The 16,687-nt window shown below is 41.2% G+C and overlaps 1 protein-coding gene across 3 annotated transcripts in view; it reads left to right on the top strand.

Annotated features, from left to right (window-relative positions):
- Positions 1-741: 741 nt before the first annotated feature.
- crocc2 (ciliary rootlet coiled-coil, rootletin family member 2) overlaps positions 742-16,687 on the top strand; it is a 49,196-nt gene continuing 33,250 nt past the window's right edge. For all 3 annotated transcript variants that reach the window (XM_050055094.1, XM_050055095.1, XM_050055093.1), the window contains exons 1-3: positions 742-1,174; positions 2,603-2,756; positions 2,890-3,005. In XM_050055094.1, the coding sequence (XP_049911051.1) occupies positions 1,118-1,174; positions 2,603-2,756; positions 2,890-3,005 (327 nt within the window). In that variant the 5' untranslated portion in view covers positions 742-1,117. The remainder of the gene's footprint in view (positions 1,175-2,602; positions 2,757-2,889; positions 3,006-16,687) is intronic.

Below are 16,687 nucleotides of genomic sequence, written 5' to 3'. Positions count from 1 at the left end.
GAATGTGACTCGTAGTGTAAAAAGCGCCCTGAGTGGTCGGATGACTAGAAAGGCTATACAAAATGCAGGTCCATATGAATGCTAGAACATTATTTTGTAACTAGATAAAAAATATCATTCACTTCATCCATCAGTGGTTCTAATGTTTTGGCTGATTATTATATATATCTACCCTGTTTTTTTTCAGGAAGTGACATAATTTTCTTTGGAGGGAACTCGAAGGGTAAAGTTGAATAAGCGTGTTTTTTCCCCCCTTATGTGTCATTAATCTGTTTGTCACATTCTTAGTTGTTCCAACCTCATCAGCTAAATTATGAAGAATGTTTGTCTGATCAAAAACAAAATTCAAAAACATATTTGATATAGTTATAAAAGTTCTGTTTTATGTATAGGTGGTTGGCTAGATAAATCTGGATCACTCACAGAGCTAAAGCTAATTCAGCACAACATTTTCCCCCCTGACCTATATAAACCATTCCACCCATAATAATTATTATTTGAGCACCTGAGATTGGCCAATATGTGTTCCAGAGTTAAAAATGGCACTATTCCTATGCAGAAAAAAAAAACTCGATAACAGTAATGACCCTTTAATAAAATGTGTTCCTGAAGAATAGTCCAAAAAAAAAAAAAAAAAAGTAAATCCTCTCTGTGGAAACACTCCTCAATTTGTCCTCAGTGTCTTGATGATCATTAACCCATTGGAATCCAGTTGCTTGTTCTCATGGAGTCTTGCCATGGCAACACCCAAGCCAGCATTCTGTTTCTATGGCAACGGCCCGGAAGCGCCTGGTCACCTTGGCAACGTCGACCTGGGATTAGAGCGGTGCTTGTTGCCTGCAGTCCTTCCTAAAGTTTCCTGGCTAAAAAGTTGTGTCAGTGATTTCTTTTCAACTTTCTTTGCTTATCTATGAGCAGGTACCAGCTCTGTGCCACCTTTACGTATTTATTGTGACATTATTTTAACGTGAAGTTAAGTTTGTGCTTTGTTTGCGTCAACATTTGACTTCTCTCTACCTTAAACTTTATTAGCGCTAAGCTAACGTTAATGTTCGTCGAATGAAACCATTACTGTTATTAGCTAACGTGTCATTGTTGAGGCTGGGCCAGTTTTGACATGAGTTCTCAACGGGAGCAAGGTGCACACTCACCCAGACTGGAGGCTGTGATTCAGGTGGGTATAACTTCTCTGTGTTAGCTGCCATCTTTAATATTTTAACAGGCTTTTTTTCACGGTTGACACTTTGGCATGTCACAGCAGGAAAATCACAGGTGTAGCTAAGTAATTAACGAAATTAAAGATGGCTGAATTTCATTTATGCCAGCTGCTTCAGTTTCAGGGTCCTGGTGTTGTGTTTGCTGACTCACTGTCACACTGTCATGGTTTAATGGGGCATTTAAATAGGGCAGTATTGTTTTTAGTAACACCTACTGTGACGAGTCAAAATGGCTGCTGTCAAAAAGACCTATTGAGAGAGGATTAACTCAGATAATACTGTAGAAACTGTCTGTTACAAGTAAAACTAAAAGTCATATATTCAAATTTTTACCTGAGTAAATTAATAGCATCAAATATACCTGAAGTACTCATTATGCAAAATTCCTCATCTCAGAATAATATGTATTTTATAATTGTTTTATAATTACTGATGACATCTAAACATTTTGATGTTGCAGCTGGTAAAGACAAAGCTAATTTTAACAAGGTTATATAGATATAGTTTAGTATTAAGTAGCAGTTTCTAATAATATTTTATACTAATAATCCGAATCTGCAGCAACTAAAGATTTAGCCTAAATGTAGTAGAGAAAATATACATTATTTGAATAAAGTAGAAGTATAAAGTAGCAGAAAAAGGGTGTTTCAAATTGCACTAAAGTACAGAACTTGAGGAAATGTACTCAGTTGCTTTCCTCCACTTGAAATGTAAATTATCACGAATACCACAATAAAGTAATTAAATAGGTCTAAGTGAATTAATTACCCTAATGAATTGAAATATTCAGTGCATTTTGTTAGTGCAAAGTAATTTCCATTTTATGTTACTTCATACTTCTATTACATTACATTTAAGAGGGAAAAAATGTGGTCTTTACTCCACCTCATTTATCTCTCAGTAATAGTTACATATTATAACTATAACAATATAAAGCAATGTTATAAATAAGAATCCCCCAAAACTATATTTAGTGGTTAAAATAATCTACAACTTGGCCAGCGCAGTTTTGAGTGTCACTTCCATAGTAATTAATTAATCATGATAATCCAATATGTATTGATATTTTAGTTTTTTTTACTGCTCCCGTGCAATACCCTAATAACCTGCAGCTTTAACAAAAGATATTCCCAACTTGAGTTCAATAAAGTACATCCATACATCTAATAATATAAAATACATAATATATAAACTTCTGAAAGGCTCCATTCTGCATAATGAGCACCGTAATTGTTGAGTAAGTACATTTTGTTGCTTATTTTTCTGTATTTTTACTTTAGTAAAGTTCGAAAAGTAATGTCACTGCTTTTATCTAAGTAAGTCTAACCTCAATGAGTTGAGTCTGCTCAGTTATGTGACATGTTGGGGTGACTGTATGATTGTAGAAGTTGGAGGAGTCTCTGCTTCACTCTGATGGCAGCTCAGGAGAGAGGACGCTGACACTTCCCGGTGATGGACAGGAGTCCGGTGTCACGCCTACACCTGTCCGCACCCGCATCCGGCAGATCATCACCAGTAACCTTGCAGAGCAGCCAGCTGGTAGGAAAGAGAGCTTTAATTCAAACTGAAGTCACGCAGTACAAACAATAAATCTGCCTCGCTAGATGTTATCGCTATACCCCATGTGGCAGGACTGACACTTCTGTATGCATGATCTGTTTCCGTATCCCAGGTGAGAGCCCTGAGATCAGCGAGCTGGAGGAGAGCAGGGCCCTGAGGGAGCAGCTTTCTCCAAGCCAGATGGACCGTAACCAGCCGCGAGTCAAACAGGCCAGTCTCACAGACAGGGTAGGAGTGACACAGGGCGGCCACACATTCTCAGGTCAAGGCCAAGCTGTTGAACAATATTTACATTTAAGCATTTGTGATACTCATGTGATTCTAGTAGAAATATTGTCATCAGAAATAACGAAATGCTCAGGTGACATCATCTAGCTAAGTACACATTATTGTCCTGTTATTTTTGATTTAAACAACAATACATGGGGACTGTAGTTTTGTCATGACCATCATAATCATGTCAGTGTGTGTAACTGCGATCATGACAAGCACCTCTTCAAATACTATCTCTAAACACCCCCTGTTACATTTTCCAACCTTGTTTTGCTCCTAACTGCATCGGCAGACATTGTTTATAATGTCAGATGTCAATGCAGCTCTTACAGGCGTTGGAGTATGTAAGACTGTTGATGGTGAATTTGTGCAGTTTTGTTTGGAGATGAGATCAAGAGGGTCAACCACACTAGAGCATTGACTGCAAAAAGCTACCTGCATTTGAAATGGAATATGGTTACAGTAAACATCAGTGTACCGCCACTCTTTCCAGCAGGGAAAGCCTTTTGGGGCTGAACAAACAAACAGTGTGGGCAGCTTGAAACAGCTTCGCATGTACTGTAGTGAAAGCTGAGGGAGAGAAAGTTTGGAATATACATGTACAGACTCTCGATTGAATTAATGCAACTTGGCACAAGCACTTTATGTCATACATTTTTTTTTAATTAACTGCTGTAGAATTATAGTGTACATATTACACTAAGTACTGTATAAGATCCATTGTGTGTGTGTGTGTGTGTGTGTGTGTGTGTGTGTGTGTGTGTGTGTGTATGTGGGGGGGTGAGTGAGTGTGGATGCATGTGCGTGTGTGTTTGTAAGTGTAAATAAGAAAGGGGAGGGTGGTTCATGAAGGGTTTCCTTGTGGTCTGTTCAGGTAGACTCAGACCCCCCTGTGCTCACAGGGACCGGCGTCTCCCTTCACAGCCCCCCATGGTTGCCCCTCCATGTAGCGGCTGCTACATGGGGGGAAAATTGTGAAGGTCACCGGCCTCCTCCCCTGAGACTGTTGAAGAAAAAGCTCATTTTTCACGGAGCACAAAGTGGCCATTTGTGATAACACTGCCCTCATTCTGCTGCTTAAATCTAATGAACTCCCACTGCTTGCTTTACTCTTGGAACTTATTTTAAAACCAAGGCTATAAATATAACTTAATTAGCTTGGCAGATATATTTAGTGTATTTATTTTGTTGATATTTTTAGATGTGTGAAAAGGCACTAAAGAGAAAAAACATAAGCAAGTGTTGCTGGTATTTGAAGCCCACACCACTGAGTTCCAATTGTGGGGTGCAGGGTTAGCACCAGCGGCCCAATCACCAGAATGAATATTGAAATTATGCATTTCTGCAAAACACGGATGAATTTGTACTTTATTATGTATCGCGTATGTTGGAACTATGTTTCCTCAACACTGTGGTTAACATGGTTAGGTTTTGGCACAAAAACTACTTGGTTATGGTTAGGAAGAGATTGTGTTTTGGTGTACTACCTGGTTTTGGGGGGCACATTCCTCACTGGAAATGCCTTGATGTCCTGGTAAATAATAGTAGCTTTTCGTGGCACAATACTGTCTGGAAATGCAGCGATCTCTTGAAAAAAAAAAAAAAAAAAAAGTTTTCCATGGCACTTTCCCGGCTGAAAATGCAGCAATGTCTCTGTAAAACACAGCCACTTTTCATGGCACTATCCTTGCAGGAAATGTAGTAATGACATGGTAAAATCAACTGCATTGTGTGGCACTATCACAGCTGAAAACACAGTGATGTCTCAGTAAAAACAACCACTTTTGATGGCACTATCCCGGCAGGAAATGCAGCAATATCTCCAGTGGAAACATAGCAACAGGTCACTAAAAAACAACCAGGTTTGGTGGCTAAAAAGACACTGAAGACGCTATATGATGGCTTGCTAAAAAAAAAAAAAAACTGGTTTCGTTGTTTGTTGGTCTCCAACAGTGGTCTGCAGCTGGCAGGATCTTGTGCCATCCACCTTCCTCTCCACCTCCCAATTATAAAGTCAGCTCATATATTAAGAAATGTTGATATGATTCATATAATACATACAAATTTAACTTGTCCGTGCTTCGCAGAAACCCTAAATGCCAACATTTTCCTCTGATGACTGGGCTGGCACGAGACAAAGATCACAGAAATTATACCTGTTAACGCAGCCGAATGTTTTATCCGGTGGTGTCTCAGGAGTCAACAGGTTCATTATAAGACTCCTGTTGTGACTCGTCTGTTCCAGTGAAAGCTCCTGTCTTTTCACTATTTTTCCCCTGCAGAGCAGCATGGTTATTTGGCAGCTATGCTGTGATGTGATGTTAATGCACTGTGCTAATCAATGCCCTAGAGCCAAACATACCGCCTTGGCTGTGGCATCCATGTGGAGGTAACATTTAGGCCAACAGTCTTACCTGCAGATAGCTTCCTCCCTCAACATTCACTGCCGAAGGGATCATATTACTAAATATATCATACAACGTATGATCCGTTTAATTTGTCAGCATATTTTGAGGCCCATATCAGTATGTCTCATCTGTACGTGAGAAAGCAGCCAGACAGTACTCATTAATCATCAGATCTCATGAGAAGGGCTGGGCATTAATTCAATATAATTGTTTTTTGGCTGTTTAATGGCATCATGCAAATCATGATGATATGCAATCCTGTTGTTAAATTAGGCAGTATGTTGTCCTTTGAGCAGTTCACCCTGCCCCTACAGTAACAGCCATCCTACAGTTGCCTGCTCACAGCTGGAGTCTGACCTCATGTCAGTTCCAAGGGTCAAACAACAAGCCCTCATAACTACATCCAGGCCAGTGTCTTTTAACCTTTGGGATCAGGTTGAAGTGATGTGACCAGGTTATTTTTCACACAATGCCAAAGACAAAGAAACTTTAAAGCCCGCAGCAGGAAGGTGTTAATCTCTCTCACAGGGTTTGATTTCTCCGGTTACATCACCATGTTGTTGTTGCATAGTCATTTTACAGCAGACTTGTGACTATTGAGTGTCTGCTAGTCGCCTGGCAACCTCACAGTGACAACAAAACAAGGAAAATATAAAATATATTAATATATATTATACATAAATTCTTTTATTTTTTCCTTTCAAGACTTCAGGAAGTCACTTCTTCAGGCCAAGAAATTGTCTTGCACATAAACTCCTGTATCATTTGTTATAGTTACACCTCAGTTTTTATGGATTAAAGCTGCAGTGTGTAGGATTTAAGGGTTTTTATTCACAGTAATGAAATCTAATATTCCTAATTATGTGTTCTGTAGTGTAAAATCACCTGAAACCGAGAATCATTGTGTTTTTGTGACCTTAGAATGAGCCGTACATATCTACATAAGGAGTGGGTCTTCTTTCACGGAGCCCGCCAAGTTGCACCAGCACATTTTATTTCCTAAGAGTGTTTTGCCCAGTCCTGCCCTATTGTGCTGTGATTGGCTAGCATTAGTCACATCAACGCAATGAGGTTAGAGGCAGTAAGGACAAAGAGGTCATGGTTGATAACACATTGCACCACTGTGTTTCTACAGAAGCCCGGAACAGACAAACCAAGACCTTGCTCTAGAAAGGGCCTTTTGTTTTGTTACATTACCTGAAGATCACTGTAGTTCTGCTACACACTTGGAAAGAGAAGGCTGAGGGTTATTTAGTTGGTTGCAATCTGCAACCTCACCACTGGATGCCACTAAAGCCTACCCACTGCTCCTTTAAGCAAACGAGATATAATGTGTTGATGAGTGGGCATGATGCTGGTGCATTTTTTTTTTTTTTTTTAACTTTGGACAGAGCCAGTCTAGCCGTTTCCCTCATTTCCAGTCATTATGCTAAGCTAAGACTGGTGGCTGGCTGTAGCTTCATATTCTCATGTGACTCTGGGTAAGAGAGTGAATAAGCATATTTCCCAAAATGTCTACCATTCCTTAAAGGGACAGTTTACCACAGTCTAGTACCAAAAATATAATGAAACTAGATGGGACTCCCCTGTGGTGCTCAAAACGTTAAAAAAAAGCTAGCTCAGTGGTGCTAGGTGAGCTAACAGTAGATGCATGCTTCCTTCTGCACCTTCAGTGCAATGATACAGTTGGTTGGTGTAGTTCAGTAGAAAGAAAATAGTTCCTACATGAAACTACTCACAACAAGGTCTGTGGATTATCTTGAGTAACCAGGTCATGATTTCTGGAAAGAGACATCGCTGTCGAGTTTGTCAAATGTCAGTTTTTCAACTGCCATCTAGTTCCATGAAACTGAAGAGACCACATTTTCCCAACTTTCCTTAAGTCTCTTTGACTTGACAGAAGACCATTAATGCAATACTGGTGAGGTCACACCTAGACTCTGAAAGCCGTCCTCTGTGTCTCTGTTAAGTCACTCAGCATGATCCTTGATGACCCCAGAAAATTGCACATGAACCAGGATAAACCTTGACCCAGTTTGTGAGCTGGATGGTCCCAGGAGGTTGGAGAACATGTTGGGGTGAATTCTGAACCCTCTGTGTTGCTTTTGGAGCCCTGCCAGTATGCATTTTCTCAGACATAGACATCCATACCCTACTGCCTGAACTCTTTGTCAGTGACTGCACAATGCTGCAGTGTGGCAGTCAGTTGGATAAAGATAAACTCTCGCTGAATGATTTCTGACACCATCTGCCATTTGCCAGTGCCCTCTGAAATCTTGACTCCCCTGGGTCTCTGCATAAGAACCCTGTCAAACATAGTCAGAGCAGATAAAGTCTGTTTTTAGGGATTGTGTTACTGTCCCCTTTTACCCTGCTACCCCCCTCTGTTTCCAGTTTGTTTTTCCTGCTGGCACAAACCCATTCATTTAGGCTGCAGTTTAAATGGAGCGCTGCCAAAAAGTCTGACTCTTTCAACTATCATGAAATTGTAAAAATTAATTGCCTTCCCCAGAGAGAATACTCTTGAAAGCCCATCCATGCGCTGAATTTTTGATGAAAGTATTCCATTAAACCTTTTCAGCATTTGACATTAAGCTACTCATGTTACCTGACTTTAAAGTCAAACATTAAGCACAGTTTTCGGTTCTTTTTCACATGTCAAGAGCGTCTAATCAGATGTGAAGTCTTGAACTGACTGACTGGTATATGTATAAGCCCCTACAAAAAACACTATAGTATTACCATTAGGAGTCACTGTAAACATACCACACAAAAAAAATCACTATTGCTTTAGTAATTCCGTGTTTTTTTGGGAACACAAGATAGAAAATTACTGTTGAGTTGGCTATGGTCATCTTATAGTGAATTATAGTTATACCATATTGTATAGTATTGCTGTGATGATTGTATTTCCATTCTTAACGGATACAGATGTTTTCCCCCAACATTCTAAAAAATATTGTGTTCATATGACCTTCTTTTCACAACATATCTTCATTCATACTAGAACGCAAAAAGTGGCGAACGCAGTAGCGTACAGGCTGATATTACCTTTTTCCAAACACCAATCAGAGATCTCATCACAGTTGATTCCTGTTCAATTTAAGGTTGCAGGAGCTCACTCAAACATAAGAGGGATGCTCTGGACATGTTCAAGTTTTCCCTTCAGTCCTCATCGACAACAATCCCACTCTGGAAAGTGTCCCGCTATCTGCTGATTCAACCGCGCCTGATCCAAAATGGTTGTTTCTGGTTGAACTTAAACCACAGACATGGAGGAGGACCAATAGGCCAAGCAGTGTTAACAAAACGTTAGCACACGTGTGGTCTGCCGTTGTTGTGGTTGTTTGTAGCACATGCTTATTACACAAAGCAACAATAAGCATGCACAAGTTGAGGAAATCATGTTATAGTTTCTCAAACTCTCGATTTTATATGTCCACACACACATACGTCTGTAACCGGAAAAATCTGCACCTTAGAAGGCGTTTTTAAAAAATCAGTGACTTAAAGATCTGTTTGTGTTTACCAAGCAGCAACCTTCAAGACTAAAAAAAATGAAGCCAAAGCGGAACTGCAGTTCATCGACTCGCCACTTGAGGCTGGCTCCAAAACAGACTAAATCTTCATAGACTCGATGCTGAACTCGAGGCTTCAAAACGGCAGTTCACAAGCTAATGGTTGACATAATGGTAACTATGTCTAATATGTATACAGTCTGTGGTGTTTATGAGAGTAAAAAACGTAGAGGAAAATCTCAAAATGTCTGTATACGTGTTGACAGGGCCCTAAGCAACGCCGTAATATTACTTGAAATATTTACTGTAGAAACACCAAACAAAACACTATAGTTATATCATACATTTACGAGAACATCATCATAGTATTACTATAGATATGGCTGTTACACTGGAGGAATTCTTCCTGCTCTGATTAAAGTTGACTCAGCAGCACGATATGTGGTATTTCTATCCTGATTATTACTATTATTGCTTTTTAAATGACAAAGATGACACAGTTTTAAAACAAATTACTTATTCATGCTAGGGGAAGGCTATGGCTCAGGTGGTAGAGTGGCTTGTCCACTAATTGGAAGATCTAGGGTTCAATCCACGGCTCCTCCACTCCGCATGTCGAAGTATCCTGATGGCTATGCCAATGGTGTGTCCAAGTCTTGAAAGTGTGCGGCCGCCCCGGCCACGTGTGTGAGAATGAGTGAATGTGACTCCTTGTGTAAAAGTGCTTTGAGTGTTAGGAAGACTAGAAAGGTAATTACCTTACCATCTAAATGCAGAATACAATAAGGTAATGAGGCCGCTGCGTTCCTTATTTCAATGCATCGAAACAAGGGGTGCAGCTTTTTTAACTTAGACGTTTTGGTTGCGTGTGATTACTATGGATACATAATATTCATATACGTAAAACTGTTGGCACAAGGTAGAGTACCTGCTCTGGATGAAGGAAAGGTTCAAGCACCAAGAGAGAGAAGATGGACCTACTCAACAGTGTGGGTTTTTAAATACTTTTTAAAATAATATATAATAAAAGAATACATGGTATAACTATTGAAATATGTCAGGGCCACTACAGCCAATAAAAAGGCACTACAGAAAAAACTGTTGTAATACAATAGCTGTTGAAAAACACTATAGAACATCACAAACTTACTATAGACACTATAGAGTTCTTATAGTACACTATAGTAATGCAGTAGTTTATTTTAGTAGGGTTGTGTTTGTAGGTTTTGCACAGCACTGTCCTTGCTGGCGGCATTGTGTTAAGTGCTACAAGGCCGGCCACATGCTTGTGAGTACACCGTGTGTATTATTAGTTTGGCCGTATTTACACAGATCACTTGTATCCCTGTGTGCCATCACAGCAGCTGTCCCCGAAACCAAAATGTTCACTCCATGGTAACACACTCACAGCAGCTCCCCCTCCTCGCTCCCATTCCCCCTGTTTGTTATCCCACATTGTGTAATTACCGTCAGTGATGATACATAAACAGCTTTCACAATCAGCTGGGGCTCTTTCACAGAGTCAGCACTCAGGGGGTAATGTGAGGGGAAGGGGGAGCGGGTATGTTGTTGAAGTAGGATAGTGCGTTTTTTGGGCAGCTTGGGGGCGATGGACATCCGCTCCAGCTGTGTTTAGGAATCTGACAGATAGTGCACTCCATTAATTCCCTTTATTAAGCCTCTGGGCCCAGGCCAAGCCAGGGAAAACGTTTGCAGCTGTAACCCTTCACATGCTGGCTGGACTGCGCACTCATGGCCAGATTTCGTTCTGGGTGAGTCAAAGTCAGAGAGAAAAAGGACTGACCGGTGTTACACAGTAAGAGAGGAAACACTTTAGAAATGCAAAGCAAATTTCAAAACATTTAAAAAAGAATAGCTGAAGCATTTGATAAACTGGTGACTTATCAGCTCTCCAAATGTTGTGACATTAGGTCAGTGGGAGAATATTGTAATCATAACTTGGTAACTGAAATGGATTGGATTTTGATCTACCACATGAGCAAGGCAGCAAGTTTTGGCCCAAACACCAAAGCCTTCACAAGGGCCTTGAAAATGATTCTCTTGTTGCTTGTTGGCAGATGAATCAAAGCAAGATTATCCCTTGATGTTGTTTGAAGTATTTATCAAAAGAGACAATACAAGGAGTGGCACAAATCATAAATATCAAGAAATATAAAAAGCTAATTCAAAGCACATTTTAAGAGGCTGAGAAGTCTTTTACTTTGGAAACATAAGCGGGGCTCAGGACACAGATACTTGGAGATGGAAAAAAAAGAAAAGGAAGCAACCATATGGAGGCATAAAACATACCATGATAAAAAGGCTGTTTTTGTATAAATTGCATCTTTAACATTATTGCAAAATGGCAGTAGATGACCTCAAAGAGTCATGCTACATTGGGTTTGGGCTCAGTCCACTTTAGGGGGCCGCGGAGGCTGCTGAAGAGCGATTGTACTCCGAGGCAGATCGTAAATAGCAAGGGTGTTCAGTGAGCACACTTCTGGGCCCCCAGTAAGCCCTGTAAGCCCCAGAGTTAGGGCAGATGGAGGACTGGGATTACTCGCCTCTCTCTTTTGCCTTTTTACAGTCACCGATGGATGGGTGTGTTGTGAGGAACAATGAGTTCAAACTAACTTGGAGATGAGGGTGATGAGATTAAATGATGCAAGCAGAGCGAGGGAGTAGATGGTGATGTAGGAGAGTTCAGTGAATGTGGGGGTCTCCACAACAGGCTGTTATGGCGCCCTCTTGGGAGCTTCCTGCACGGAGCATGGCTAATCCAGAGCAGCCTCCAGCCTCCTGCTTTACAGCTGACTGGGGAGAAACAATAAAAAAAACCCGTCCCCTCTGTAGTGTGCGGAGCATGGGCGAGGCGCTGGCGAGAAGCCCACACACTGCAGCTATGTATGAAAACGTGCAAACAACCGTCCTCAACAGGGCAGGGCGGAGACCTTCAGGGGTTGCCAGGGACACCTGGTCACTGAGTGCACAGCAAGGTAGGGAGGGTGTAGACTACAGTATTGGATGGAACTGAACTACACTAGAATATATTGGCGAAAAAACACAGGCTAATGTCACAATTTGTAGAAACAAATCTGCAATATTTGTATAATTTGTATTTTCTTCCAGTTCCAGGGAGGTTGGTGTGTCCCCACAGTGTACTGTATGTTTTCATATGATGTGTTTCATTTTAGACAGACGAGAGATTGTAGCTCCATAAGCCCAAGTTTCACTGCGTTTGTCATTTGAAGTGATTTGATTATTTGCTGATTTGTTTGGGGATATACGCCATTAAAGTCATTGCAGGACAACTCCAAAGGACAAGTTTTCTTTTAAATAAACATAGTTATGTTTACATTCAGTGTTCCTCACCAAAACACGTTTTGTGTTTATCCTCGAGGCCTGACAGACATGTTGGATGTATTTTCTTCCTCATGAAACATTTACAAAGCCAATTTTTTAAAATATGTCCAATCTTGAATTGTTTACATCCTTGTTTACTTGGTAGTAGTTCTACATTGCCTTTGTTGGTGCATTGCTACACCTCTTTGCATGTCACCGCTGGCAACTGTTGATCAGTGATGTAACGTGAAACTGGCTGCAGAACTGCATATCGTGCTGCCAGGATGCTCATGTATGCGCATGTATGTCCTCGTGCATGTGTGCAGTACAAACAAAACAGGGACCCAGCTTCATGGCGCTACCAGTGGTCGAAAACTCCACAGGGTATCTTTAAAGCTGGAGAAGGCGGAAATCTGAAAGAGGCAAAAAACAAACAAAGAATATAAAAATGCATCCTCCTCCTGCAGCTCTGTCCTCTCTGTCTCAAGCCCCTCCCACCACATGACCTCAGGTATATGCACATGCTTCATACAGTACCCCAGTCATTGTAGAGTCGCCCGCAGCTCATCAGCTCAGCCATTCTCGCCCCACTCTTTCTCTGTTTATCTGACTGCAAATGCCACAAGAATTAGCTTGCTAGCCACCCAGCTGTCCCTCCGCCTTGCTCCCTGCCATTGTGAACTGCTTCACTTGGAGGAGATCAGGCAGCAGCTGCTAAAACGGACATTCTGTTGGCGGCTGTACCGCCAGGTTTCACAGCAGGCTGGTGGCCAGCAGCAGCACCGGATCTAATCTGTGTAATGGCAGCAACATAAAGTTATCTGAGCTGGTGGTTAGTCTGGGGTCTGCGCTTGCTGGATTCTGGTTTCTGTGGCGGCTGACTGATGGGCCGTCTTCGGAGCTGCTGCGTGCTCTCCTCCTAGCGAGGTGGTCTGAAGTGATACACATTCTCATTCAAGACTCCAGTTAACATTAGCTACATAAAATGTTAACTTAAAGCTGCAGCTATGAGCCTTTAGCTCTGGTTGGCAAAAGGCTAAACTGTTAGGAAAGTTGTATTTCCATCTCTAAAAGGTCTCACCGATACTAACACACGTTTTTATTGATTTATTGTGAGACTTTTTGATAAGTCCATCTTCCTTTTGTTGGTTGCATTGCAGTGTGGGCAGCTATTGCCAATGCTGGTATCACACCTTTTTCTGCTACTGAATCAGGGTTTCACCATCTGAAGGGACATGAACCCTCAGCTGCATTGGTAAAACAGCCAATAGGAATGCCTTCTCTCTGACATGACCTGTGATTGGTCCCCTGTCACAGGCTAGATTTTCTAAAGCCTGAAATCAGAGCCAAGAGGTAAAGAAGTCTAGTGTCCCCTCAGTCCACTTGAATTTCAATTATGCAAAAATTATTATGGGATTTTTGCCCAGTGACGCCAAAATAAAACTGCCTACCTCAGCTTTAAGGTACAATATCAACTGAAATGACAGGGGCCTTCATCCGAATCATTTAACTAGTTTTTACACTATCATTAGAAAAGTTTATATTGTGCACACTTGGTACATTTTAATAGAGAGTTAATAGTGGTGGGTGATTGTTGCACCAGTGCACCTTAATGGGTTAATTTTGGCCATGGTGTTGACTGCGCTCCCTCTGGGGAGTCTTGTTAGGGGCAAATATGTGGAAATAACTGAGCCTTTTGTATTTCTGAGTTACTTGTTATGAGGGTGAGTTTGATTTAGTTTTGGTATGTTTTCATGACTTGGTGTAGTACAGCATGGTCTCAGTTGTACTGTGGTCCCCTTCCCCAAACAGCATTAGGCCCCTCCACAAGGATCCAAATGTAGATTGTGTTCATGTGCTGTAATAAACCATGTGTGCTATGGCCATGTATTGAAGGTGTATTTATAAAGTACATGCTTGTTAGTAAGTCAGTGTTATTGCTATAGTTGTGCCAAAATACTTGAAAAGATGCATAATCACTAAAGCTCCACACACAGCTGTTTCCAGGAGTCCCTTTAAACACAGCTGCTGCAGTTCTGTGTGTTTCAAACACTCCGCCCATGTTGTTCCTCCCTTCTCAGTCCCTAAAGCTGTCACCTCAACAACGGGCAGTAAAAGAGGCTTTTGTGCTCTCTGGGTCCTCGAAGAAAAACACCAAAAGCACGGAGCCAAGTGCATGATGGCCGTTAGTGTAGTTTGTAGTATAAAATTCTGAGAAGGGCATTTGAAAATGTGTTAATAATGGTGGCAAAGTGGCGGGGTTCAGTGTTGAACAGTGAGACTATTGTCTTGGCTCTCTTGGAGCCTGCTGGAGAGATTAAGCACCCAGAGAAGAGATGAGGTACAGAAGAGAGGTGGGAGGGAGTGGGTCGCAGGGTTGATTTGAAGGGCTTGGATGGTGGTTTGGAGTGTGTTGTAGGGGAGGGGGCTCCCTCGCTCTCACTCTCTTCCTCTCTTTTAAATGAGAAGTCGGCAAGGGCAGCTGGAGGCACGCAGTGTGTTGTAGCGCTCTGGGGCCATGTGGTTTGTATTAGTGAGGACAGGGTGTCTGGCACCAGGATAGAGAGTGGGTGGTGCAGTGGGAGTTTAGGTTGTGTGAGGTTGAGAGGTTACAGGACATTTGGATTTCAGATATGGGAGAGGATATGAGATTCCTCAATGAGAAAGAGCAGTGCGTTGCTTTGTTTTTAGATGCAGTTGATAGACACAACCATTGACAAACATACTGTACTTCTACATTCCATAGACATCAATACTGTAACCCCATCTTTGAATACAAAGTTTGTGAAACTTTCACACTTTCTAGTCAATCACATGTTGAGTATTACAGGGTTCCTATTTCTGTGGGGAACATGCAGCACACATTTAATCTCATCAGTACTGATATCATTGAATTGTGATGATAGTAATGACAAGTCAAGATGTTAGACATTCTTTCTGGCATAAATTTGCATGCATAGTATACGTCAAAATATATCAAGCAAAGCTCCCATGCATTAACTTTATTTTTCTCAAACACAACCCACAGTGAACTGATGAAAACTGCTAAATGACTCCTCTGAATGAAATCATAGCCCAACCATTAATCACAGGTATATCCAGATATAGGATGAGATAGACTGAGCCACAGGTTAAGTACAATAAATCCCTGTGAATGGTGCAATAGACGTACACCACAACAGCTGCAAAAATGACCATAGCACACCTCCATGACACACTGTCAATGAGTGTGTTTCCATCCGCCTGTTTTTATGTGAATACGAAATTTTTCTATGTTTGTGGGAGGTAAAAAAGTTGGTGTATCGATATCAGGTTAATGCGACTATAAGTGCAATGGAAACAGATTAATTTAATATATTATGATGTACGGTCGTGAGATACTGTCATTGCATAGACCAATGCTCTCTTCGTTGTCTTACACATCCATTAGTTTTCTTCATTTGAGGTTTAACTGGGGCTCTGTTAAGTATGTGATGTCATTGAGGTCTCTACTATGCAGTGGTATAATGGCAACTGACTGCCACCTACTGCTTATCTCGATAAATCAGCCCCCAGTATTCGAGTAACAGTTGTGGATGGAAAAGCGCACAAATGAGCATTTTCTTTTGCTGTTTTTCTGAAAATTCAGCTGGAAACCCAACTTGAGTTTCCAGTTTCTTAAGTACACCCACATAAAACAGTGCAATCTAACTCATTTGGTCTGCAATAAATCCTTGTGAATGGTGGAATGGACGGACAGTTCAGTATTACGCAGCCCAGTACTGCAACACCACAACAGCTGCAAAAATGACCACAGCACACCTCCATAACACACAGTCCGTGAGACAGAGTACAATAAGCTTTGTAAGGATTTATTGTAGGGCTGTTGCATTAGACCTTACAAATGTATGTAATAAACACAGTGCAGAGTGTGTGTATATTACTGCAATGTGCAATATCCTGTCACATTGTCAAACTTGCCAAAGGTCATTTGTTACTGCGGTTGTCAGTACTTGGATACTTTTTTCGACACCGCATGTTTAAAACGATACAACCTCTGTTAATTATATGTTCCATAGTAATGAAAGTACTGATGATGTAAAGAACAGATATATAACATGATTTTAAACTCAACGCTGCACAGATGGCCCTGTGTCTGATACGGCATCCTCACCAGCAACAAACCCACAAAGTGACTGGAGGCGTGTGGTCAGTGATGTTTTCTGTACCAGCGCTGTGTACAGGTTATTAATTAAGAAAATATATATGTATATATATCCTATTTTGTATGCCTAGGCCATTTTTGCTGTTTGGCTGGACTGCAGAGTTGAGGTCAGCCCTATAAAGACGAAAGTCTGTCCCCGAATGACTGAGTGAGTGATGAAGTTAC

The sequence above is a fragment of the Epinephelus moara genome, chromosome 10 (genome assembly GCF_006386435.1).
Source record: "Epinephelus moara isolate mb chromosome 10, YSFRI_EMoa_1.0, whole genome shotgun sequence".
Lineage (NCBI taxonomy): Eukaryota > Metazoa > Chordata > Actinopteri > Perciformes > Serranidae > Epinephelus > Epinephelus moara.
The sequence above is the reverse complement of the archived record's forward strand: the minus strand, read 5'-3'. Positions and strand labels throughout refer to the sequence as shown.